Source organism: Podarcis vaucheri, assembly GCF_965113315.1.
Source record: "Podarcis vaucheri genome assembly, chromosome: 13".
Classification (NCBI taxonomy): domain Eukaryota; kingdom Metazoa; phylum Chordata; class Lepidosauria; order Squamata; family Lacertidae; genus Podarcis; species Podarcis vaucheri.
This window is the reverse complement of record NC_138751.1, coordinates 29,856,329-29,883,205: the sequence shown is the minus strand read 5'-3', so window position 1 is coordinate 29,883,205 and position 26,877 is coordinate 29,856,329. Positions and strand designations below refer to the sequence as shown.

Here is a 26,877-nt window from a genome sequence, read left to right as displayed (position 1 = left end):
AGCGAGCAGAGGTGAGGTCTGAGAAGAGTCTGTGTACATGTCCTTTTCCATCTGAGGCCGCAGAGGTCAGGCAGAGGTCATTGCATTGACTGCAGCAATTTCTGCACATGGGGAGAGTGTGTGGCCACGGTGTCCATTTCCTATCCAGAATGCCACCAACTGCCTCTTTTCTTCCTTGAATTATTTACTCCGCCACCGCTGCCAGAGAATGCAATATTATAGCATCCTTGCAATTCCTGAGAGTTCCCCACGTTTTGTGAGAGGCCTTTGCCATAATAGTCTTTATTCTTCATGAGAGTGTATCTACATTTCCCAGATTGAATTTCTTTCCTTTTTCCCCCTTCTTTTTTTAATTGCAGAAGCACTTCTTGAGCAAGCCATGATTGGCCCGTCGCCAAACCCACTGCTCCTGTCCTATCTGAAGTATGCCATTAGTTCCCAGGTAATAATCCCATCGTAGACCCTTTCATCTTCAGAATGTGTAAACACATTAATGGGTGAATTATTTAGTTAGGAAATCTGTACATTTTTAAAAAATTGATTTTTTGACAGAACCATGATCTAAGTAAGTCGACAAAGTTTTCCTGCTTTTTTCCTTTCTAAAGTACTTGACCACTTTTATTTGTTTTACAATGCATAATTTTTATGAAATAAATAAACAAATATTTATTTATTTTGCATGATTCTGTAGTTCTTACTCATTTGCATAATTTATTCTGGTTTTGCTAAATTGTAGGGAAGGTGATATGCAGGGCATTGAAGCTCCACCCCAAACCACTGGAAATCTTACTAAGTGCCTTTTCTGGATTCAGAAATTTCAAAATAAGTTACCCACACGTTTTCGGGCACATCTTTACAACCACAAGCACTAGACACTTGCTATTTTAAAAAGTAAAACATGTGCATCTGAAGAAGCAGAATTCTGAAGAATTCTGTGCCAGTGTAGTCTTGAACGTTATATTTTTGGTTTAGGTGTTCAAGGTTTGTTACAGGCCGTTGGACCAATTAGAAAGAAAAACAAGTGAATGTTTACTAAGCAGTTGCTACTAAAGGACCTGTGGGTCCGAAAGAGAATCTTGGGATATTTTGTTCACCTTACGCCAAGTTGATACTGACAATGCGTTTTCCCACATAGCAATTTTCCGAAGATAAAAATGACAAATGGCCTTTCCTCTCTCTTCCTCTTACCACAAGAGGTGCTTGGCTGTGTGCATACAAGATGCCTGCAAGACCCCTCGCCACAGAGAGAAGCTTTTCAGTTGCTTTTTAACTTCTTTCCTCCTCTCTACTTGCTCACTGTAAAGTTGATGTGAAGCAAATATGCCATCACCTAAAAATGTCTGTTTAAATTTGTGCCAGACCAGTGCTTGAGCAACAAGCTGCGTCCCTGTTAAGTGACCTTGTCGCCCCCCCTCGGCGGTCGAAATGGCAAGGCTTGTTTGTGGATTGGTTTGTTTAAATGTTATCTTTGGCTTGTAACCATCTCTCTCTGTCTCTCTTTGTATTGTTTACAGATGGTGTCCTATTCTTCAGTTCTGATGGCCATCAGCAAGGTAGCATTCCAGCATTTCTCTCTCCACCTTTACCTAAATCCTGAGCACCACTTTCTTTCCCAATATCCCTTGATAGAAGGTATCAGTGAATACTGAGGGATTGTGGGAACTTCACTGCAGCATTGTGCATGATATACAACCAGCAGCTTTTGTAAGCTCAGAAGAGAAGCACAGCAATGGCATGTTTCTAGCCCTCATCGTTATGTACAAATGTAGTTACTATTGATGGCTGAAAGCTGTCAGAATATACGTTGCAGGTTTTGCTAAACTGAAGTTTTGAGAGGAGATGAGGCTTGTTTGTATTCTAGCATTCTCCGAGTTTATCCCTGCCTTCTTTTTCAGACATGTACCTTTCCCTGCTTTCCTAGTCCTTCACAAGTGAATCAGTATAATCTTCACAATATGGTAGAAAATAAAATAGAAACGGCATGGTTTGTCGCTATTTCAGAATCCTGGGTTCTTTACAGAATTTGAGATTTTAAAAGACTTACAAAGCCCTTGCTAAACTGGAAAAAAGAGATCATGATGTTTAAGCAGGCAGAAGATCTGAATCCAGCCCTCCTGAGCCTCTCACATGGTAGTCTTGCTCACCTCCTTCTTGAGATCCATTAACTGCAGCTACCAGGAGTTCAACTTGAACTCTCATATATAAAAACATCCTCTTCACTGCTGGGCTTCCAACCCTGTAGAAGTGTAGGCTGAGTAGAGGTTAGCAGACAAAAGCCAGCAGAAATCCAAATGGTACACAACAAATGGAACATACAATACTTTTCCTTTAGTGTTTCTTTGCAGAGTTTCTTTTGTCAGTTACTAAAGTATTTGCAAAGTGGGCCTAGTTTAAAAATGTATGCCCCAGATGGTGTTTGCCGTGGACCCCCTCTTGCCCCCTCTCCCCTCGTTTTGCACCAGGAAGACTCCAAATCACTTCTGGATTTTTTTAATGGATAGCCAAGGCAAAATGCAATCCAAACCAAAACCAAGGTGCTGATAGGATAGTTGGTGATTCAGTGGATTTGGGAGTTGATGTTTTGCCCATTCTGGATTGAGTTGCACTCTCACTTAAGGAGCAGGTTTGTAACTTGGGGGTGGGGGTGTTCTGTTACATCCAGCCCCCTCCTTAGATGCTTGAGTTGCATACATGGAACAAAGCGACCTTTCATCAGCTAGGCGTACTAATTATGGCCCCTTCTAGGCAGAGATGGCCTTGGTGCAATTATCATTGCACTTGTATCAGCCAGCCTAGACTATATGAGGTGCTGCAGCTGGTTCAGAACATCGCTGGAGTTAAATAATTCTGAAACTCCAGTACTGATTCTAAAAAAATACGTTGGAACTGGTGCACTGCTGGACTCAATTCGAGAAACTGTGATAAACTGTACTACTTTTTTTATTTATTTCATAAAAATTTATATGGCATTTGATTATAAGAAAAAGAAACTTGTACTGTATTTTTGAACTGCACCGCTTCAAATGGAATTAACAAAGGCCTGTGTAGGAAGAAAACAAGGATCTCAAGGTCCTATCCTAGCCATCTCCTCAGTGTGTCAGTTTTCTATGTAAAGTGTGAGATTGATGTAATTTTTACATGAAGTATTTAAAAACACTGTCCCACAACTCTACTCTTGAGTAGTACAGTCTTCGGAGCAATCTACTAAGTGGTTTTGCTGAGAATGTAGACATGAATGGCTGTTGTGTCAGGGACTATAAAATCACAAGAATATCAGTCTTACAAGGATCTGCAAGGCAAAATGTGAAATGGAAACTGGAAACCAGTGTACAAGTGTTCTGCTTAGACTACTGAGGATTGAAATCTCTTCATGACCACAGTCTTGGGGCTGATCATATCTCCTCTTCCACATTAGGTTTCACCATTCTGTTGACCTAGGCCTGATCTATATCGTCCAAAACAGTTCGTATCGTGATATTGGTTTCATAATTTTTGACCTGGCAATATATTTGAAATTGTGTTTGTGCGCACTATGCAAAAATCTAAATGTGGGAAAAACCAGGAAGCCAGCCAAAATCTCTACATAGCTCCACACTTATTTCAGACATTGTGATATATCAGTATATCACAGCGTTTAGCTGGTGATATATCACAAAGCTGAAAACCAGACATCACCCAGCCCTACTGTTCGCTTCTACATAGTTCTATCCATATTTCAGACATTGTGATGTTTACCTGGTGATATATTGCAATGTTGAAAACCAGATATCACCCAGCTGTGACTCGTAGCTGTGTTTATAAGACCAGGTATGCACTTCCAGCTCACAGTTCTTTCTTTTCACGCTTTGATTTCTCTCTTCTCATAGAATGTATGAAGAGCCTTATAAATCAGACCAAAAGCCCATATAGCCCAGTATCTTATTCTTGGAGTGGACAGCCAGGTGCCTATGGGAAGCCTGCACACAAGACCTGAGCACAACGGCACTCCCAACTTGTGATTCCAAGCAACAGGCAGTACACAGCCATCATGGCTGGTAGCTTTACATGCCGTGAACTTGTCTTCATTCCCTTTTGAAGCTGTCCCAAGTCCGTGTTTTGCATGCTTTTCTTTTGACACCAGCTTTTGCTTTTGTTTTACCTGTTTCAGTTTGATGACTTCTCCCGAGACCTCTGTGTCCAGTCATTGCTGGAAATCATGGATATGTTCTGTGACCGGCTCAGGTAGGGAGTGAGGGATACTTTCCAGTACACACGTATGTAGTGCGACATAATCCAAAGTGGGCAGAAGCTGAACAGTAATCAGCTAATGGACCACCTGGCACCTGCTGGTTGTTGGGATTGTTGAAAAAGAATTACTGAGTAGGTGGGCCTTCATCTGATCTGGCAAGGGACTCCTTAGGTTCTTAAATAAGAGCACGTACCGTACTTTTCCGTGTATAAGACTAGGTTTTTTTCTTTAAAAATCATGCTGAAAAACGGGGGTCGTCTTATACAGTGGTGCCCCGCAAGACGAATGCCTCGCAAGACGGAAAACCCGCAAGACGAAAGGGTTTTCCGTTTGCGAGTTGCTTCGCAAGACGAATTTCCCTATGGGCTTGCTTCGCAAGAAGAAAGCCCATAGGGAAATCTCCGGGGACCTCTTTTAAATGCTGGCGGTGGGGAGCAAAGCCTCCCCTCCCCTCCGGCCTTCAGAAGAGGTCCAGGAAGGCCGGCAGGGGCCGAAAGGCTTTGCTCCCCACCGCCAGCATTTTAAAAGCAGTCCGGGATAGCAGGGAAGCGCTTCCCGCTATCCCGGACGGCTTTTGAAGGCAGGCGGGGGGGGGGAGCAAAGACTTTCGCCCCCCGCCCGCCTTCAGAAGAGGTCCAGGACCTCTTCTGAAGGCTGGCGGGGGGCAAAAGTCTTTGTCCCCCCTGCCTGCCTTCCCAGAGGCTTTTAAATCGCCCCGGACAGCGGAGAAGTCCTCCGCTGTCCCGGGGCGATTTTAAAATGCCGCCCGCCAGCATTTTAAGATCGCCCCGGACAGCGGAGAAGTCCTCCGCTGTCCCAGGGTTTTTTAAAATGCTGGGGGTGGGAAGAAAAGCCCTTGTCCCCCCCCCCCAGCCTTCAGAAGAGGTCGGGGGACAGACTGTCCCCGGACCTGGTCTGAAGGCGGTTTCCATAGGAACGCATTGATTGATTTTCAATGCATTCCTATGGGAAACCGTGCTTCGCAAGACGAAAAACTCGCAAGAAGAAAAAACTTGTGGAACGAATTAATTTTGTCTTGCGAGGCACCACTGTATATGGGTATAAGGGTGGATGTTTGATTGGTTGCTGCCGCAGCTGTTAGCAGCTATTGTGCGTGTTATTGGTTGCTGTGTCAATGGTTGGTGTTGATTGGTTGACGCTGCGGCAGTTGGGCGGGTGATTGGCAGCTTCTGCCAGTGAGGGGACAGACAAGAAGCAGACTTTGCGACGTGTGCGGATGAGTGATTTTCAGCAATCCCCCCTAAAAAAAGCTCAAAAACCATGGGTAATCCCCCCCAAAAGCTCAACAACTCTGTGCCATCTCCCCCCATTTTCTTAAATCTGAGTCCCTCAAAACAGGGGGCGTCTTATACATGGGGGCGTCTTATACAGGGAAAAGTACAGTACTCTGTTTTGCTGAACTGTGCCTTGACTCTAGTTACTGGTAGGTAGCCGTGTTGGTCTGCCGTAGTCGAAACAAAATAAAAAAATTCCTTCCAGCAGCACCTTACAGACCAACTAAGTTTGTTCTTGGTATGAGCTTTTCTGTGCATGCACACAAAAGCTCATACCAAGAACAAACTTAGTTGGTCTGTAAGGTGCTATTGAAAGGATTTTTTTTATTTTGTGCTTTGACTGTTAGGCGATCCTAAGTATGCACTCTTGCGTTGTAAATTGGATCGTGGTAATTCTAGCTTTTTAAATAAAGCTCCTACAAGACTGAAATTGACTCACAGCAGACATAAACAACAACTAACAGCCACCAACTACATCTCCTAATAATTAAAGCAGAACTAATTTGCATTGGATATACAGTATACTTGCCTGTGTAAGAACATGAAAGTGTAATGAGAGGTTTCTTCACCCAACAAAATGCTTACCAGAAAAAGATTAGAGAAGGGGAAGACTACGCTGAAAAGGCAAAACTGACCAGAAAGCTCAAGGACCGAGAAGATAAGAAATTCAAGAAAGAATGGGAAAAGTTTATAATTTATTTAGGAGTGGCTGATGAAAACATTGGCAGAGTTTTAATATCCCTTGTAATGTAACAGATACTATGGACAATATGGGTAGGTATAAAATACAGGTTACGAAATAATATGCAGTTGAAAATGTTGACAATAGGACCCATGGAGGGGATGGGGAGAAGTCTCAGTATTCAAAGTAATCTCTTTATATGGTTGTGTATGGTTATAAATTTATATCTGTAAAATAAAAAACAATTTGAAAAAAGAAAAGAAAAAAGAACATGAAAGTGTACTGCTAGATCAGACCAAGGCCTGGCTAGTCCAGAGTGTCTTTAGAGTATGTTCTTGATACTTGGAAACAATGGGGCTGTGTGCTGTGCTAGTCCTACTCAGAGCAGACCTGTTGAAAATAATGAACCAAAGGTGGGGGTGGGGGGAGAAAAAAGAAAATAATGAACCAAAGTTCATCATGTCCATTAACTTCAGCGGGTCTGTTCTGGGTATGACCAGCACTGGATACCACCCTATGGTGGCATACTAGAGTGGAGGTGCTTTCTTAGGTAGGTTGGCCCAAGCCACAGAAGTCCTTGTAGCTCAAAATCAGCTACTAGACTTGTGATGTAAAGTAATGGGGAGCCACAGGAAAGCTTTTTAGCCTATATAACATGCTGTATGCCAGTATTAAATGTGACAATGTGCTACTTTTAAAATATAGATTCATCAAGTGCCTTGTCCAGTGGCCGTAAGTAGCTAGGGACAGAGTTTGTACAGGGCATGCATATGCATGCCCACAAAATACAGAGCATTGGAGTTTGGAGGATGAAGAGCCCTTACAATGAAAATACCTAAATTGGCAGCAATATGTGCTGAAACCCCCTGAGTTGCATGCAGTGACTGACATTGCAAATGTTATATTCGCAACCGTGAGAACTAGAAATGCGCTTTTTAAAATGTGCAGAATGATGTATCAGTAAAAGAACACAAGAATTGTCAGGAGACCCAGTTCTGCCCTCCATACAGGAGAACCACAGTTTTTCATGGAACTCTTATATCTTTGGTTTTATCAAAGAATAAAACCCCTGCCTTTCTAAAATCTTGACAAAGCCTATAAGAGCTCTTAGTTTATTTAGAGCTAACAGGTGAGTACACTGGAGCAGACTGAAATAGGAGGAAGCAGGAACTCTCCCTTCCTACAAGAAAACATTCTGGTGACGGGTTAATATTCAATGAATATTAACCTGTCACCAGAATGGTGATAAACAGCTGTTCTCAGCCACATACAAAGCCGACGACTTAATCCTCTCTCTGGTTAATTCAATCTTCTGTTTTTCAATTTGATCAAAACCCTTCAGGTCTGGGATTATTTGTTCCTATTGCAGTAGTGCTTGTCCCGTTGAGAGGGTTTCTTCTTCAATCCTCGTTCGCTTTCTGAGCCAGGCCACTTTAATCATAGGCTTGGATAATTTTCCTTTCCCCTTTTTAATTTGTTTAAACAAAGGCAAGTACTGTGGCGATGGTGAATGTGACAGTGTACCCAGCAGTGCCACAGGGTGTAAGCTCCAGATGCTTGATTTCTTCCAGTCATCGATTCTGGCATCCCAGGATGGTAGGAGAAATCCCCCATTATCCTCTCCCTTCCTGGGGTTGCTGTGAAGCCCCAGTAAAACAGTATTGGGCAGAGATGCTTGCAAGCTTAAGGAGGTTGGACAACAGAGTTTTGCGACTTGAGCCATTCTCTGAGTCCCTACATTCTCCAAGTACTGCTGTGTGCTGGCAGTAGGAATATGTCACATTATTGTGAACAGCTTTTAAAAGGTAAAGGGACCCCTGACCATTAGGTCCAGTCGTGGCTGACTCTGGGGTTGTGGCACTCATCTCGCTTTATTGACTGAGGGAGCCAGCGTACAGCTTCTGGGTCATGTGGCCAGCATGACTTAAGCCGCTTCTGGCAAACCAGAGCAGCACACAGAAACGGCGTTTACCTTCCCGCCGGAGCGGTACCTATTTATCTACTTGCACTTTGACGTGCCTTCAAACTGCTAGGTGGGCAGGAGCAGGGACCGAGCAACGGGAGCTCACCCCATCGCGGGGATTCGAACTGCCAACCTTCTGATTGTCAAGTCCTAGGCTCTGTGGTTTAGACCACAGCACCACCCACGTCCCTTGTGAATAGCTTTACGTACATATTATCTCAGTGATTCTTAAAATAGTCCCGTAAGGTAAGGTACCTGAGTGTCATTACGCTTATATTGCAGATGGAGGCTTGAAGCTGAGATAATGGCTTGCCTGAGCACCCTGGCAAGTTCCTGTTGCAAGATACGAATTGAACCAGGAACTTCCTGGTTTGCAGTTTAGTCTCTTAATAGGCTGCGCAGAGTCCCTGAAAATGTACTTGGTCTTCTTTTCACTGAACCACACACAGCTTCGCAGCTTTTATTCACTACTTCCTGTGGATGAAGGCACGCACCTTATGTCATAAATGCATCTGCCGCCACCCAGTCCCTTGTCTATTGCATTCAGCATCTTCACATAGTAAATATGCCTAGACTTGACAGACCATTGGGACTCTCAGGAATGCGGCTAGTGTATCTCTTCAGTAAGGGCACCTAGAGTGCTCAGACATCACTGACAGTTACTGTGAAACTCGCATGAGGCAGCTGAGGAAGAGGAAAATTTTCAACAACAATTTCCAACCCCTTTCAGTATTCCTCCCTTCTTGCTGTACTCAAACAACAGCAGAAATTTGAGTAAAGCAAGAATGGAGAAACACTGAGGGACTGTTCTTTTTTTAAAAAGCAAGCAAACTAGTTTTAATGAGGGGAAATGGCAGAGCTGGGGGTAAACAGAAGGAGAGAGGGGATAAGGCAAGGAAACGGGGGTTATCTGTGTGCAAGAGAGAGTTCAGAAAAGCAAGGAGGGGGTAGGAAAAGGGAATGAAGGTGAAAATCAGAGGGCAAAGGGGACTGCACAAAAATAGGGAGTGTGAGGCATGGGAATGGAGTTGAAGATGAAGGTGGGGGCATGAAAAGGTATTTAGATGGCCATTCACTGTTTTTCTACTAGTTCAGGCTTCTTGTCCTGCCTCTGTCATTTGGCACAGTAAAGCAGAACACAAATAGAAGAAGAGCTTTCCTGGTTGTGTTCACATTCAAGTTGTCTTTTCTGCTCCCATCTCTGTCCTGCCTCCTCCCCTCCCCCTGAGAAGTTACTGGATGGTCCCCGGCACACTTTTCTTTTGGTGGTTCTTTCGTTGTCTCCCAAGTTCCCACGCGCATCTGAGTGGAGCTTGGAGTGGGGGGGGGATGAGACCTGGAAAATGATGCAGGTGTCTCAAAGTGAAGTTCTTAGGGCCACCGAAGTCATGTGACTGAATTTGCCCTCTCTTTTTTGCTTTTTGTGCAGCTGCCATGGCAAGGCAGAAGAATGCATTGGCCTCTGCCGTGCCCTGATGAGTGTCCTCAACTGGATGCTGCGCTGTGCTGCCTTCTACACAGAGAAAATGAAGGAGCCTTTGGAGCAGGGGTCTGCTGAGAACCAGCTCACAATGTGCCTAGAGCGGCTGGCAAAGATCCTGGGCAGCACCAAGAACCGGGCCCTGATTCATATAGCCAAGTTGGAAGAGACACGTAAGTGGCTGGTGGTCTTGTGGGAGAGAGGCAAAATATTTACATTGAGAACTGTAGGGCTTGATTTGAATCCAAGATTCCAGTGCCAACTACAGGACTCTCCTGTAGTTTTGGTATGGATTCTGCGTCCCGTCCCCCCACCCCCCGAAAATCACAAGGGCCCTTTACAAGATCTGATGTAGCACCACCCCAGTCTTCTTTATTCACTGGTCTTGTTTCTTCTCCTTTGCCTACATGGAGATTGCACTGCTGCTTCCCTTTTGGGCAAGCCTGCTGTTTCACAGCTTTCCCTCAAAAAGATTAATATTTGGAAATACTCTGATGCCTGTTTTTAAACTTCAGAGTCTCCATTGCCTTTTTAAAAAGTTCAGCATGGAAGCAGCATCTTCAGCGTTCGAGGTGTGACCCTAAACATTAATAAATTTACCTAGCCTCGGTTTGAGGAAACGGTTTCACAAAGAGGTAAACTACACTCTTAGAAGGTCCTGGGGTCAACCCCTAGCATCTCCCAAGGCAGCAGAACTGGGGGAAATCTATTACCAAGGGCTAAGAGCTGATTGGAACTTAAAATGCTGCTTTTCCTTTTTAGCTTCCTGGAGCGCGATCGAACAATCTCTTTCCAAGTTGGGAGACAATTTAGGACACATCAGCAACAGCCAGTTGCAAAGCCAGGCAGAGGAGTGCATTGGCCTTGTCAAGAGGTGGGCAGATGGCAGCTGCACTGTGAGGAGCGAGCTTTTTCCTCTCTGTACACAAACGGAACCGAACTTCTAATACCGCCTCTTCCTCCCTGTCCCAATTTTCCACACAGTATCCCCACTATGCTCTCTGTGCACGCGGAACAGCTGAACAAAACTGGCTTCCCCACGATCCATGCCGTGGTGCTGCTAGAGGGGACAATGAACCTGACTGGAGAGCCGCAGCCGCTGGTGGAGCAACTCATGATGGTCAAAAGGATGCAGGTATGGCTGGACCATAGGAAGGATGCTTTGTCTCACTGCGTCTGTGACTCCCATTGGAGTCCCATCGCATGGTAGAAATGTTCCACTTCAGACTGCAGCTGGGGGCTTGCATATTTGAATTTTCTTCCATGAATAAAGAAGAACATCCAGCACTTAGGTAGCTAGCATGTCGTAGGAAGACTGGACTAGATCCTTTCCCCCTGGCACACAGTTTTCTATATGAATAATGTTCTTGTATAGCAGTGAATTCAGTCCTGTGGTCCCTCCTATGCATTCCGAAACGGTACTGTCCTGGATCAGTTTTACCATGAGGCAAACTGTTTATCTAGTCTGGGCATCTGTTGTACCTCTCTTTTGAAATACAAGTTAAAACAATGGAAAATTAAAGAGAGTTAGATGGCAGTAGGAGACCTATACTGGCTGTATAGTGCTGGCTTTGCCCTATAAATTTGGGGATGGAAAGAAGAAAAAGGCAGATGTAGCTTTTTAAGCAAACTTTCTGTGCTTTTAGCTGGAAACCTGGGAGGGCTGGGAGCGTCTAGTCTCTGGAGAGAATGCTTCAGCATAATTTCTCCCGCTGTTATTCACTTAGCAGGCTGATGACCGAGGCCCAAGTTTTCTTGTGGTGCTTCTCTCTTTCTCTCTGAAGTGTAGGAGGGGATGGTGGCTTCATAACTGGACGTAAGGGTGCTTAGTAGTTGAAATGTGAAGGAGGAGGAAGACTCAGGAAGTTACCTGAGAGGTGGTGTATAGGGGAGCTTGCAGCAAAGGAGGGAGGAATGGACATGAGGGTAAAGGTGAAAACAGGTACGTGTTGGGGCTGCAGAATACAAAAGAGAAGTGGCTTCAGAAATGGCTTGGGAAGGTGGAAAACAAGCTTAGTAATTGTATGGGGTGGGAAGGGGAAGGAAGCTCTAGGGGGTTAATGTGGGAGGAATGGCAGGGGTGCAGGTGAGCAGGGGTGCAGTCCCTAGTAAAAGAAAAATGTGGTTGTTTGTGTGTGTTGCTGCAAGGATGTTGTGTGTGTGTGTTGCTGTGATAGGAAAGGATATATTTACTGGCCTTTTGCCCCTGGTATTGAAATTGGAGTCCTACCTTGCTGTGTATGGGCATGAATGAATCTGTGTAGAAGTGGGTGCAAAGAACAGGGAAGAAGCTATTTTGAGTCGAGAGAGTTTGGAGGAGCTGAGATGGAGGCAGTATTTTTGTGAAGAGCTGTCAGACAGGGGTTGGGAAAAACCAGGACTAGACTTTGGGAGAGGGAGGCTCTGTTATTTAGTAGCATATGTTATACTTGCAAGGGAGGTGGGGGCCGTATCTGCTTTCTAATAAGAGAAGTACACAGGCGCCATGCCATCTGTCCTCTAAGCTCTTCTCATTCATTTGTGGGTGGGGGAGGAGGAAGGGGGGGCGCTGCACTCGCTTTGTAGAAAGAGGGACTGTCGGTGCTTCTAGGCACTTCCTCTTGCTGGCTAGGATAAATTATTACAGGTTATCAAGCCCAGGTGCAGTTTGTGGACTCTTGGCTGAAGGATCGTGATGCACAACACTCTTCAGAGTGTGGGAAGTCTGCTTTGCGTGAGAAGTTGGGGTGATGGTGGAATGGGACTGCTGGATAGTCCGACGAGTGTGCTAGAAATCTTGCATCCAGCCTTTTTTTTTTTGTCAGTACTGTGCCACTCTGAATCCAAACTGTGTTCCCTGAGGAAGATCCTGAGGCCTTCTCTCCCTGTGTCTCTTCTCCCTGCTAGCGCATTCCGTCCCCACTTTTCATTCTGGAAATTTGGAAAGCCTGCTTTGTGGGACTGATTGAGTCTCCTGAAGGGACAGAGGAACTCAAATGGACAGCCTTCACATTCCTCAAGGTAAGGCGCCCTTAGGCCCAAATAGCTGGGGCTCAGCCTTTCGTAAAGTTCCTTTGTTTATCATCTGAGTTTCCCAGCTTACCAAGCAACAGAGACCAAAAGGGTTATGGGAAGTTGGATAAATTCATGGTCGTTTTAGGGCATCAGGTACAAGAGAGGGGGCAGTAACTCAGTGGTAGAGCGCATGCGTTGCATGCCCAAAGTCCAGTTTTTGGTATCTTCATGTGAGGGCTGGGGAACATCCCTTGCCTGAAATCCTGGAGACAGTTGGTCACTCCCAGTTGGTGCAGACAGTACTGAAATAGAGGGACCCATAGTCTGACTTGATATAAAGCAGTCCCTGCATTCCTGATACATTGCCTTAGCCCATGTTTCCTCCTGAGCTGTGTGGCTGACCCAGGTGAAGTGAATGGGTTTCACGTTATCCCTCACCTACCTCGCTTCTCCGTAATTAAACAGTTTACTATTTTCTGACATTGCACAGGCTTGATAGACTCTCCCAAATATCTGGTTGATATTCCTGTTTTTCCAACCTGGTTGCACACACCCACCCACCCAATTATCCTTGGGGTCTACCTGCAGCCCCCTGTCCCCTGCTTCATTTTTTGATAGGGGCACCTTTGGAGACGTGTATCTGGACACTGATTCCAAACTTTTAGCAGAAACTGAGAGTTTTATGTTCAAGGCTGTGGTTGTTTTCTGCAACTGCAAGGTCTAGAAATATTATTTAAGCAAAATGGGGAAGGAGAGTGTCTCAGTAACCTGACCACTCTAGTGCTCCTTTCTAGGTTCTCAACCAGGGAATCGAAACCTGTGGCCTTCAGGTGTCATTGGACTCAGACTCCCAACAGCCTGAGTCAGTTTGGCCAGCGGGTCAGGAATTGGGAACTGTAATTGAACGACATCTGGAACGCTACAGATTCTCAATCTCTGCTTAAAACCTTTATTGAACTCTGGCTGGGACCCAGCCTAATGAGTACCTGGGGCTGTGTATGCTTGGGCCCGGAGTTCTCTTCCGGTATAGAAGGCATGGATAGGTGTGTCCAACCTCGACCTCTGCAATTGGCAGGCAGCACGAGACCTCTGGATTGGCCAGTCTTGTGAGCACTTTGGAGCCCAGCCTTCTGCTTTTGACTGGTCAACAGAACAGTAACTTCTGCCAACTCTACTCCAGTCCTCACCTCTGGCTTCAGGAACCCTGGGTTGGTAAAACACGCTGCTGATCAGGATCAAGTATGGCTGCCCCTGTCTCAGTCCTGGCACAACGCAGCTGCAACATTAGGGATTAGGAAGGAAAAGGAAGAAATACCAAAGTCCTCTAGGGTCTTGTTCAAATACTTTTACTCTCACACTGTAACCTCTGCCATGATAATTCTTGCCCTTTGTAATCACAGTTTCCCCCATCTGCATCAATCCAGGTTCTCAGATCTACTGGCAGCCGGGGTCTTGGATGCCATTCACTATTATAGTGAGTGGAAACACCAATCTCTTCTTAGGCTCTTTCTGGGCTGTCATCCTTGGTAGAGCCTGGAGGAGTATCTGCATTTAGCTATATACTTGTTTTATTTATTTAATTTTTTTTGCAATGTAAACATAAGCCAGATGGCTCTGTCTTCCTTCTCCCTGGCTTTCTTGGTAAACACACTCGTGACGCTGCTAGATTCCCCCAAAGAGATCCAGCAAATTGCAACTTAGCATTCCCTGCCTGCTCAGTAAATCTCCATTGCAACTCAAGTACATCATGTAACTTATCAGCCATGCAAAGAGGAATAAATTAAGAAGTATGAAAGAGACAAACACACATACTCCTGAACAAACTGGAAAGCAAAAGAAATAGCAAACAGTTAATCTCTGGAGCTTGTTGCCATATGATAGCATGAAGATCAGATTAGACATGCCTAATTCTACATTTAGGAGTTTGTTGGTTTTTTGAATATTTATTTCCAGTTTCATGCGCAAAATGCTTTCTTATCTTTAAAAGCAAGGGAGAAATTGGTTTCATAGCCGTGTTGAGATTTGAAACCTTCTGATTCAATATTTAGCACCCTGGATCACATTAGCGCCCCCCCCCCGATTTGTCACTGGAAGTAATTAAGCCAGTTTGCGACTTTGACTTGGTTGATAAGGAGACCGGAAGCGGCAACCAGACTGACTTCGAACCTTTTCTGAGCATTAGTTAGGCTAGTTTCATGTCATGGAATGTTCGTAGATGGAACATGAAATGTTCTAACATCAGAGTGTGAAGATAATAGTAATAAGAATTTGAAAAACAGCTTGACATTTATGAGGAAAGCAAAGGCCAGTTTGCACAGGGTCTGTGTGCAGTCAGGGTTCACAGGAGAATAGAGGTGTTTTGGGAAAGAGGACTACAAGCAGTTGTGAAAAACTTTGGATGCTTGTGATATGACTGAACCATCCTTGGCCATTCTTGCTGGGGGTGATGGGAGTTGTAGTTCAGCAACACCTGGAGGGCCAGAGGATTGTTAAAGGGCAATGGGACTGAGTGGAAGTCAAGAACAACTGTCTTGCAGGGTCTAGGGAGAGGAGGAGGAGGGGCTGTGAAAAGGGGGAAGGGAGTGAAAAGGCAAAGGAGTTTTTGGCAGTCTAGGACGTGTGAACCAGGGAGCGAAATTCACAAGGAGATGGGGCGGGGGCGATAGTTTTGAGGTCCCTTATTAAATTCTTTCTTTGCTCTTTTTCAGATTCCACAAGTACTTGTAAAACTGAAAAAATATCCTCAAGGAGAAAAGGTAAAGGTTGATTTTTGAAAAACAAATCATCATCATCACCACAACAGCTACGTCAGTGTTCTATTTACAGTGGTACCTCGGGCTACAAACGCTTTGGGTTACAAACTCCACTAACCTGGAAGTAGTTGCTCCGGGTTGCAAACTTTGCCCCCAGATGAGAACAGAAATCGTGCAGTGGTGACATGGCAGCAGCAGGAGGCCCCATTAGCAAAAGCGCACCTCAGGTTAAGAACGGTTTTGGGTTAAGAACGGACCTCCGAAATGAATTAAGTTTGTAACCCGAGGTACCACTGTATTTGTTTAGAACTGCTAAAAATTATTTGGGAAGCAAAATGGAAGCAAAATGGAAAATAGAAGCATGATTTTAGTTTTGCAATTAAGAGGGCTTAGGTTAAAGGTGGGATTTTCAGTGAGAACAAGGCCCATCAGTGACTCCAGCCATGATGGGTAAGGATGAAGAGCCAGAATTTCTATGATTATCATGTTTTAGGTCAAAGAAGAAAGGCATTTCCATCATACCCTCTTTGTGAACTTCACAGAGGCATTTGACTGCTGTCTGCTGTCTTAGACAGAATGCTGGGCTAAATGGAGCTTTTGGTTAAAAAGTAGTTCTTCTGCCACTGAGTGAGTTTATGGCTAAAGTGGGATTCGGACCGGTCTTCCCAGTCATAGAGGTCATCTAATGCGGTCTTTAAGAGAGGCAGATGAAAACAAATTAGCCTCAAAGCTTAACTTTTGAGACTGCCTCCTTTAAAAAATACAAATTAAAAAAATCACCTGCTATTCAGATTTCCCCTTTCAAACCTCAGCATAAGTTTTCTTTTTCTTTCTAAATTACATGCCACATGAAATCTGGGGGGGGACAAAAAATCAGTTCCACACACATTTATCATATTCTCCCTTACTCTATAAAACTCCCAACTGCAATGTACCACTTGCAAAGAGCAGTTCAAAAGAAGTAATTCTTCATCGGTGTGTCTGCAGGGCTTCAGTTTACTTAATCAAGTGGTTCAAGCTTCTATACCACAAAAGGGGGGCGTGGAGAGAAACAAAACAACCAACCCTTTAAGTTTGCTGGAATTTTTTTTCTAGCTTGTTCAATGGCAAATTCTGTAGCATGAAACTTGCCGAAAAGAAATGACCAGGAGCGAATGTTCTCAGTGGGCTTATTGGGATGCACTGCCTTAGCCTGTTTTTATGGGGGATTATGGGTGGGGATTCCAGTACAGCATAGGCAGACCCTTTAGATGTAAGGAAGAAAATAATAATAATAGTGCAATTGCAGGACTTTACCGAAGATGTGAATTGTGCCTTTGAGTTCCTCCTGAAGCTGACGCCCCTTCTGGACAAGGCCGACCAACGCTGCAAGTAGGTTCCCCTTCTTTGTGGCCCTTCAAGTAGAGGGGACAGAGCCCAAGGGCTTTTCCTGCTTGGCCTGGGAGTTCTTCTCTCAGTTTCACTCCCATGTTTATCAGGGTCTCTGCTCCCATGAGATGCCACTCTCTTAGCTGCCAGCCACCATCCTTTGTCCTCCAAAGCTCCACTCCTTGAATCTCAGGGTCTAACTCTTAGGGAGCTTGGCAACCCTAGTGTTACTGTCAGGATGAAGGCTGCTTTTTAAATTTAATGTTGTTGCTGTTTGATGTATTTAATTGAACACAAAAAATACAGCAAGTGACTAGAGACAGGACATAAACACATCATTATTTCCCCCGATTGAACCAAGTTGAATAATGAGCATTGAAGACTAGGTTGGAGGGATATTTTGGCCAAAACCAGTTTGCTATTTGGAGTAGGGGCACGCAAGGTGGGAGAACGGTCAAGGTTGAGATTGGAACAGCCTGATAGACACGGCAGAGTTGAGCAGGGTTAGATAATGGGAGAAATTGCTGAGGTGGTTGTCATCCAGAGGAAGTTAAATGGACCAACTCGTGAGGGAGGTGTGTTTGTTACTCAAACAGGAACCTGGTAGAAGCTCTCTGAAGTGGTCACCAGTCACAGAAACTGGTTTGGTTAGTAGAAGGGGCCTGTGGGAGGACTGGGCCTCTTCTTCACTGCTCAAACCTACTCCCTGTTTTCTTAACACAGTAACATTCCAGATGTTGATTGGTTGACTGCGTTTACTTACATGCCGCTGTGTCCAAAGCGGCTTACACCAAGCATTCAAAGCATCGAAAGAGAGTGTTGGAAACACAGATATACAAAATACAGAACAATAGCACTGACAACAGAAAACTAGAAGCTAGCACAGTTTAATCTGAAATGGGAATTTTTGCAAGGAAAATTCCCTGTTTTTCCCCTGCTGGGTGGGATATAACAGGAGATTAGAACTGGGGGAAGGGCCAGGGAAAGCGGACAGCCTTGTAAACAGAATTCGTCATGCATAAGTTTGCTGCTGATGTCGCAATTAGAACTGTTTGTTCTGCATGATAGATTAAGACCCAAACTCCCCAATGTGTGAAGCAGTCGGTGTCGCTCTTGCATAAAGTAGTATTTTGAATCAGTTTGGTCCAATTTTCTTGTGCCCAGCTCTTGAACGCTTTGTTCTCTTATGGAAACATAAGCACAAACTTGAGGTGGTTCTTTCTTAACGCTTAATCCTTCAGCCAGGGCTGGATGTGCTCTGTGCATGATACATGATAAATTGCCTGCCTATGAGCTGTAGGGTACAATGAGCAACTCCTGGATTCTGTTCATTCTGCACTCCTGTGGTCTCAACTTGCAAGTGCAGAATTGCATAATTCAGCACCTTGAGAATCCAGATGTTTGTTTTAGGTTTCTGGTGGGGTTTTGGGGTTTTTTTTTGAGGTGGCATGCCTTTAAAGTAGCCTTGAAAATGAGTGGATAGAGGCCCAGAAACGTTCAGTAATTAGCGACCTCTCTCTCATGGCTGGCAGAAAAACTCAATAGGTTATGCAAAGGAAGTGCGTGTACACATGCAAATGTGCTTTGTTTACAGAATGGAGCCAACCAATTTGGTTGGTCTTGTAGGTAGCTGTGTAGTAATGGGAAGAGCATTGAGCTTGGATGGAGGAGATGAGGGTTCATTTCCCTGCTCCTCAGCTAGGAAGCTGGCTGGGCAGCATTGAGCAAGCTTCTGTCTCTACCCGGAAGGTGTTTATGTGGCTAAAATGACATATTCCCCATGAAAGCAAAACTTGGGAGTAGCACAGATAGAAATGCAAAACATACTGCAGTGGGCCACTTAAGCCTCTAGAGACAAAGCTGTATCTGTGGCCATTCTCAAAATGCTAACCAACCCTTGAGTGGGGAGCACAACCCCCTTCAGGACAGGTTGAGCAATTTCCTGACTGGGCCCAAAGCGAAATTTAGAGCATGCAAGTGTCGGTCACTGAAACCACACATATCCTTTTTGACCTTTTGAGCCTTTCAGCAGCGGTTGCTTCTACTCAAGGTTTGTCCTTTCCTTAACGCTGAGAAGACTAGAAGGTTGAATCCTGGTATCCTTTGTATTCCTCCTTTCCCCAGTTGTTACTATATTTTCAACGTCAAAAATGGCGCTCAGTAAAAACTTTGCAAATTTTATGACAGCTGAAACGCAAGGTCGTTATACCCGATCAAAGAGAGGCATTTTAATGGGATTCTTTCTGTGCCTCCCAGTTATATTCTTTCACCTTTACTTGTATTCCCACCATCTCTTCCTTAACTCACCTTGTGCCATCTAGTGTCCTTCCCCAAAAGGTCCAGCGAGAGAACAGTCTGTCTCCATTATGGACCATGTTTGTTCATACATTTTTACACATTTTTTTCCTCTTTTGGTGGTTGTTCTTCCAGCTGTGACTGCACGAGCCTTCTCTTTCAAGAATGTGGCAAGCAGGGTCTGCTCTCCGAAGCCAACATGAACAACCTCATAGCCAAACGGTAGGCTTATCTAGCTTTGCACAAAAGGGGCGATAGGCTAGGTGCAGGGGCAAAGGTGCAAATAGTGGTTGCTTCAACATTTCTTGAGCTTCTGCCCCTTAACTTGTGGGGAAGAGGAAAGGAAGTTCTTGGCTGCCTGACAACCATCTTGAAGACGTTCCCCCAGCAGCCGTGCATTATTCTCAGCTTCTCTAAAACCATGGGCGAATGCATGCGATCAACTTATCAAGTGGTAAATGCAAGGAAGCTTGCCCATTTCTTAAATGTAAGCTTAAAAGTGCAAGTGTACACATGTGACTGTGGCAGGCTTTGTTTTAATCTGTGGCTGCTGTGGCTTCAGCTTCATTCACTGACTTACTCTGCTGCAGTGGAGGGAAGACATCGCCCTCTGTGCCTTGCGGCAGTGTTTTGTCACTAGTTCTTTCTTTAGGGAAGTGGATGGTTAATATATTCCCACAATCTTAAGGGTTTATTCATACTGATAATAGCGTTGTTGTTTCAAAGAGGCCAGTGAAACGTCTCGCCCTGTCTTTCAAATTTTCTTTCTCTTAAGGGGGGGAAAAATACGGCTTTTTTATTTTTAAAAAAACGATTGCACTTGGTTTTAAGCTGGCAAAGTCATTAAATGCATTGCTTTTTAAGCCTGCGAAGCATCTGCTGTGCTTAATTTCACACCTTTTAAACTGGTTGGTGGTGGTGGGGGAATTGTATTCTCTCTCCCTCCCACCCACCTCTCATCATAGCACAAACTGACGCCTTAGCAAATAAACCCTCAGACACACTGTAGTAAGCTGTCCAGTGCTGATTTAGTCTTGTTTTATTAATATGGATTGGGCAAGGATGTACGTAGACTTTTCCTTCCATTTTCTTTCAGTTTCTGCTCAGGGTATCCAGCCACAAACAGCTTGTGAGTAGGAGTTCTGTTTGCATATTAAAAGGTTGCTCCTCGACAAAATACACTAAACTTAAGTTAATAATTTTTTAAAAATTTTTAAAAAAACAACCTGTCAGAGGCTGTAGATATTTCAGCATGTTTAAATGATAAAAAGCACTTGGAATTGATATCTGAACTCTTAAAAAAAACACACCCTATGGTAAAAAAGCAGGGGAGACAAAAATCTTGCTTTGAAAGACAGCAGTAGCTGTGAAATGCTGTAACTCAGGGGCTGTCTTCCTTACTCCAGGTCATATTTGCCTGCCACAGATTACTAATACAGATGACCAGTTTATTAAGTTGGGACTTCAGGCCTTCTTCATCTGTTCTTCCAAAAGCCCCAGAACTTTTTGCTCCCCCTCTCCTTGAAATCCTTCTATTCTAGCTTGTCATTGCAAGAATTCTGTAGCTAAGAAATAATAGTTCCCGAGTTTGCTTCCCCACCCAACCCCCCTACACCCTCTCAGTTGCATTTCCTTTTCTGCCATGTCCTTTTCAGATTGTAAGCCTGGAGACAGGGACTGTCCTGTCGCCGACATAGCGAGATGAGCGCCGCAACCCCAGAGTCGGTCACGACTGGACCTAATGGTCAGGGGTCCCTTTACCTTCACTTTTTTAGAACAAAAATGTTTCAGATAAATAAGCTGTAAATGTGGGGGAGCCTAGCCACATGATACGGTCTTCAAACTTTAGCACACATGAGAATGAGCCACAAGTGGATGGGGGAATCCCACCACATTTTCCTAAATACAGACTGGGGATGGGATACCTATGGTTCTCCAGATGTTGGACAACCATTTACATCACCCCCTGACCGTTGGCCACGCTGGCTGAACCTGATAGAAGTTGGAGTCCAAAAGCTTCCAAAGGGTTAAAGGGTATAGACAAAGCAAAACCATGGTAGAAAACTTTACCACTCAGTCAGTTTGTCATCTGCATTGAGCCCACGGGGACTAGGAAGTCTTGTTTCTGAGAACCCACAGGTTAAATATGCAAGTTAACCTGAGTCAAACTCTCAGAAATTAAAAGTTCATTGCCCTGAATTTTCATCAGAAGCTTATAGATATGTGAATTTTGTACTGGTGGGGTGGCCCGTATAGCAGAGCATACCACTTTCATTAAAGAGCTCTTTACCCTCTTATTTCAACTTTGGGTATTTTTCTTCTGACCTCACCCAGGACCGCTGATCGGGAACATGCGCCACGTTTAAAGTCTCCTGAGAATGCTAACATTCAACCCAACCCAGGCCTCATCCTGCGAGCGGAGCCCACCGTCACCAACATCCTGAAAGTAGGCACTAACCTTGTGATGGCATCTTGAACACAGAAACTGGAATACCTTTATTATTTTTAGTACTGCTGCTGTAGTAGTCTTTGGTGCTACTGAGGCCTAGACCAGGGGTAGGCAACCTAAGGCCCGTGGGCCGGATGCGGCCCAATCGCCTTCTCAATCCGGCCTGTGGACGGTCCAGGAATCAGTGTGTTCTTACATGAGTAGAATGTGTCCTTTTATTTAAAATGCATCTCTGGGTTATTTGCGGGGCATTGGAATTTGTTCATTCCCCCCCCCCAAAAAAAAATAAAGTCCAGCCCACCACAAGGTCTGAGGGATGGTGGACTGGCCCACGGCTGAAAAAGGTTGCTGACCCCTGGCCTAGACACACTCCTACTGAACTCGGTGGGCCTTAACCTCTGTGTGGACATGCACAGTAGTTGTGTTTTGAAATGATTATGTTTGGCTATCTTCCCTTGAAGTTGCTCAGAGCAATGTTTCATCTCGGAGCTGTTATGAGATTAAGGCTACAAACTGAACAACCCCACTTACCTGGAAGTGAAGCCCACTGAGTTGCATCCAAGTAGACATGGTTTGAATAGCACTGTAAATTAGGTTGAAAGAAAGTGTCTTGTCTCTGGCTGATAGCAGAGCTTCACAACTGGGGATTTGAACCTACGCCTTGCATATCAAGGTGTATCAAATGATTTCAAGGCATTTTGGGGAAAGGGACAGGGTACAAAATATCTTGGGACAGTGGTCAGCTGCTGGCACAAGAAGCCACATGAGTAGTTTGTCTGTGCTTGTATTAGAGAGAACACAGTAAAACACACACTATTCTGCTGTTATGTCACACCCATTCGGCTGTCACACATAAATCTGTGGTGGCTTTGCCCTCTGGGACAAAGAGTGACACAGGAATTGGGGGTGGCACACCAACATTTACCAAGTTAGCAAATATTGTGATCCTAGACATAAGGTATCTGAAAGTATGGTTTATTGGAGAAACAACTACCAGTTTTGCTACTCTGAAGGTTAAGTACAGCCAAGCACATTTTTACAAGGCCTGACAAACCTTTATTGAATGTGTAACCAAAGAAACAATGGGTAGACCCTCATCTGAAGTATACAAATGCCACTGGAAAGATATCCAAGAACTAGACTTGGAAATGCAATCCAGATATATCTGTTAATTCTCTGAAGACTTCTCTATGTATCTTGTTACCTTCTTGTATGTCTTGATACTGCTTGTAAAGACAATCAAGACAATCTATAGTAAGTTACGCATTCTGTGTTTCCCCCCCTTAGTTGGTGCTTTGTTAATGTGTGTTGATTGATTGTGACTTAGTCATATTTTTTCTTTTTAAAAGAACGGAACCGGAGACATTTCTGTGTTAATTCTCTTTCTAATATTGGACAAAGCCTTCACATTCCTTTTAGCAATCGATAAATTTTCGCCTTTCTTTAGTTCAGGGATTCCCAAGCTGTGATCTGCGGACCACCAGTGGCTTGCTGGCTTCATTCAGCTGGACCACGGCATGTCCGCATTCATCTTGATTTTTAATTGTATTTTTATTTCTCATATTGCATTTTTTTGTTTTACGATTTGAATTCTGTGAAATGGTGATGAATACCCACGGGCATGTAGTTAGGTTGCTAAGAACTGATTTCTCTTTACACAATTCTCTGTAGTTTGTTCCTCGCCGGCTACCAATTGGGAACCTTCGTTGACTCAGTTACTTTCTTTCTTTATTTCTCTGCTACTCCAGACAATGGATTCAGATCACTCGAAAACCCCAGAAGGGCTGCTGGGCGTCTTGGGACATATGCTGTCTGGGAAGAGCTTGGATCTGTTGTTGGCAGCTGCAGCAGCTACAGGGAAGCTGAAAGTCTTTGCCCGGAAATTTATCAAGTGAGTGGGTCTGGATATGATTGGCCACTGCCTCCTTTCAAGTTGGGGAGCTGGAGTCTGTCACTAAGGTCACAGAGCGTGCAAGTGCTAAAACACCCACCCACAGCTCGGTTGAGCTTCTGCTGTTCTCTGGCCAATTATTTTCAAAAACAAAACAAAACAAAACAAAAAAACACAAACCTGTATTTTCCGCTCTATAAGGTGCACCAGACCATAAGATGCACCTAGTTTTTGGAGGAAGAAAAATAATATTCTGAATCTCAGAAGCCAGAACAACAAGAGGGATCGCTGCACAGTGAAAGCAGCGATCCCTCTTGCTGTTCTGGCTTCTGGGATAGCTGTGCAGCCTGCATTCACTCCATAAGATGCACACACATCTCCCCTTACTTTTTAGGAGGGAAAAAGTGAGTCTTATAGAGCAAAAAATACGGTAGTCTTTATTAATAGTAAAATAAAAATAGTAAAATAAAGTAAGGTAAAATAGTAAAAATAAACAGTGGGGGTATTAGCTCCACCCAAGGCATGATGGGGAGCAGCAATGGCTGGGAAAAGATAGACATAACATTTTACAAGGACAGGAAGGAACACCACCAACAGAATAATTGTCACACACAGGAGGAATAAGGATATAGTTTGAATGCTTCACCTATAGATTTATAAATCATTTAATGTGTTAAGATGAGCAGATGTCGTTAATATTACAGTTTTTGTATAACAGATTGTTATTTTGGATGGAATGTCATTGAGATGAATAAGATTTGGGATGCAGAAAAGTAAATAATCAAACCATTAGTTCTAGCACATGCAGGAGGCCACCCAAATTTTGTAATTTGACATTTGAATGATTGGGATTAGTAATTGTACTTTGATTTGGCATTGTTATAATGAGGCTACCATTGGATTATTGTAATTGAAAACTAATAAAAATTATTGGGGGGAAGGTAAAAATAAAGTGAAGTAAAATAGTAAAAAGAAAAGTAGCAAAATAAAATAGAACAGAACAGATAAACAATATGCTCCAAGGCTATAGTCTCACCCAGCCTTGCACTTCCAATCCTGAACTTGGGAGAATGAAATATTGTGCTGTTGTCATTCGAAAGGAGCTTGCAAGGCTGATGTGCAATGGCTAAAATGCAGTTGAGCATCCATTGGTTGAGTTTGTTGGAAGCTGTACCCTACCTGGCCTCTGTCTACATAGGATTCAGGCTGTTTTTAGATCCTCATCAGCACTTCCAGGCACAGTTCAGTGGGGGAACCATTGCACAAGGTGTCGGAGTAAAGCGCCCCCAGCTGTTAACAACTTAAATATTACTATCTTCCCCATCCTCCCCCTGTAGAAACAATGAGACGGGTTCTTAGATTTCACATAGATGGGAAACTGAGGTGGTGGCCGAAGCCTTGGTAGCATGGTAGGCTGACCTATCCCGCAGCAAGAGCAGCGTGAACAGTGTCAGATCAGCAGTTCCCATTAACGTTTCTCTCCCCAGACATCTTGTGAAACACCAATCATGACATGACATCACTGCATGTTGTGTTCCTCTGCCCTGGGAGTTGGGAAACTGGAAATACATGTTGACATGGTGACTTAGGTGTGGTTGGGGCGGCCCAATACAGATCTGCTGCTTTCAATGGCAGCCAGGTGGCTTCCCTAACGTTTAGCACTGGCCTTGGATCTAAGCCTTCAAGCCCGTAAGCCAATCTATCCTAACAGAACACAGGAGCTATATGTATTTTAGCTGTAAGGCTGTTTTGCTTTTCTGAATTCCTGCCAATGACAAGAGATCAACTCCCTGTCTCCATTCCTCTTCTTTTATTCCACAGCCCATCCCCAATTCGATGTACGGCTGCTGCATTTTTTTCTGAACCCATTTGGGTCTTAGCTGAAGGGGCTATTAGGTAGCCGCTCACGAGGCTGTTAAACCTTCCACAAGTGGCTATCTTACAAGCACACTCAGGCCTTTCTGTACTTGAGCAAATCAAGCAAGATTGTGGGGTGGGGGGGTCTTCTCCCACCCGTTATTAGAAGCAAACAATTCTCCTGCAGGGTAAAGACAGATTTGTTTTTGATGTTGCTGCCAGGAGGGGGAACCGGGAGTGGGAGGTGGGGCTGGACTATCTTTCGAGCCATGTGATGGTAGATTTCTGTCACAAGACTCCTGTCTGAATAAATCTACTCCACTCCTCCACGTATAAGCTGCAAGCGTGCGAGCTCTAGTGCTGTGGCCATGTGTAGTCCACACAAGTGTGGAATATGATACCGAATATGTAATTTGGCATCCTATGTGAGGTTGAAAGCGAAAGGCTGTGCCATACCAAAAAGCAGGGCTTTCTTTCAGCCAGAACTCAACGGAACTAAGTGTGTCTGAGTTGGTGGGTTCTGTCACCTATGTGGCACGTTCCGGCAGCTCTAGCACTGCAGTATGGTGGTGTGTGGCAGAGGCTGTGGGCGGCACATCTGTGCGGCAGAGGGTGGTGGCATAAGGCTCCGGTGGTGGGGCAAAGAAGAGAAGCTTTCTTAGGCGATCCCACCCCTAACAGAAGCTCAACAACTTGGGTGCTCCTCCTCTTCTATCTAGAAAAAAAGCCCTGCCAGAATGTCAAAATGTTTGCATTATGGGAACTTGGCTTGCTAGATGAGCCACATCTGGGTGGGAAAGGCCTGAATCTTTTCCAAAAGAGTAAAGGCAGGCTAAGGCTGCATCCACACTGTATATTTTCAGAGCATATCTAAAGCAAGCCCCCCCCCCCCAAATATGGGCACTGTAGCTTACCCACAGCAGAGCTACAATTCCCAGCATCCTTTACAAACTTTAGTTCCCAGGATTCTTTGTGAGAAGAAATGTGAATTAAATGTATAGTGTGTGCACAGCCAAAGAGGAGAAGAATGGAGGCGGGGAATGGCTAAGAAGGTTTCACCTTGATTTGATTGGTACAAAGAAGAAAGGATGGGGCAGCACCCAAATTCAAGTCCCACTTGAGATGTGCATTTAGTCTTGCCAAGTTGCTGTCTTGGTTCTTTTTATCATCTGTAGAATGGGAATGATTGCGACCTACTTTTTAAGTTCGCATTGTGTTTCGCACAGCAAGGTGATCAACATTTTAGAAAGCAAAAAAATAAATATGTGGGGCAGTTATGATACTTGGTTTGGTCCCTTACAAAATAAATGCAGCCTTAGCTCATTTTCCCCCCTTTTCTGTTCCTTCACCTTTCCTTTTAGGCTTAATGAACTTACCAAGCACATCAGCGGAGAAGGCTGTAAGTCCCTGTTGTCTTGCTTTATTTCTTTTCTTTTCGGTCTGATGTTACTGCAGCTCCTTACTGAGGCTCTAGATTTTTTTGCGTGTTAACTGAAAAGTCTGGAGGGGGTGGGGAAGAGTTGAAAGTGAGCCATGGTGCCTGGCAGCGTAGGCAGTGCCAGCGCAGCATTCCTGATGCAACAAGGGGGGCATTCAAGTTATGACTGGGGTCTCTTTGTCTT

The 26,877-nt window shown here is 44.4% G+C and overlaps 1 protein-coding gene across 8 annotated transcripts in view; it reads left to right on the top strand.

Moving 5' to 3' along the window:
- The window catches only part of MED24 (mediator complex subunit 24), a 51,632-nt gene that overhangs the window by 8,182 nt on the left and 16,573 nt on the right, over positions 1–26,877 (top strand). For 5 of the 8 annotated variants that reach the window (XM_082197190.1, XM_082197189.1, XM_082197188.1 and 2 more), the window contains exons 3-16: positions 360–442; positions 1,515–1,553; positions 4,148–4,221; positions 9,598–9,821; positions 10,411–10,522; positions 10,633–10,783; positions 12,535–12,648; positions 15,351–15,398; positions 16,684–16,766; positions 19,194–19,280; positions 20,155–20,187; positions 21,393–21,504; positions 23,256–23,398; positions 26,617–26,654. In XM_082197190.1, the coding sequence (XP_082053316.1) occupies positions 360–442; positions 1,515–1,553; positions 4,148–4,221; positions 9,598–9,821; positions 10,411–10,522; positions 10,633–10,783; positions 12,535–12,648; positions 15,351–15,398; positions 16,684–16,766; positions 19,194–19,280; positions 20,155–20,187; positions 21,393–21,504; positions 23,256–23,398; positions 26,617–26,654 (1,341 nt within the window). The remainder of the gene's footprint in view (positions 1–359; positions 443–1,514; positions 1,554–4,147; positions 4,222–9,597; positions 9,822–10,410; positions 10,523–10,632; positions 10,784–12,534; positions 12,649–15,350; positions 15,399–16,683; positions 16,767–19,193; positions 19,281–20,154; positions 20,188–21,392; positions 21,505–23,255; positions 23,399–26,616; positions 26,655–26,877) is intronic. The other 3 variants (XM_082197193.1, XM_082197192.1, XM_082197191.1) reach the window with 1 other exon arrangement.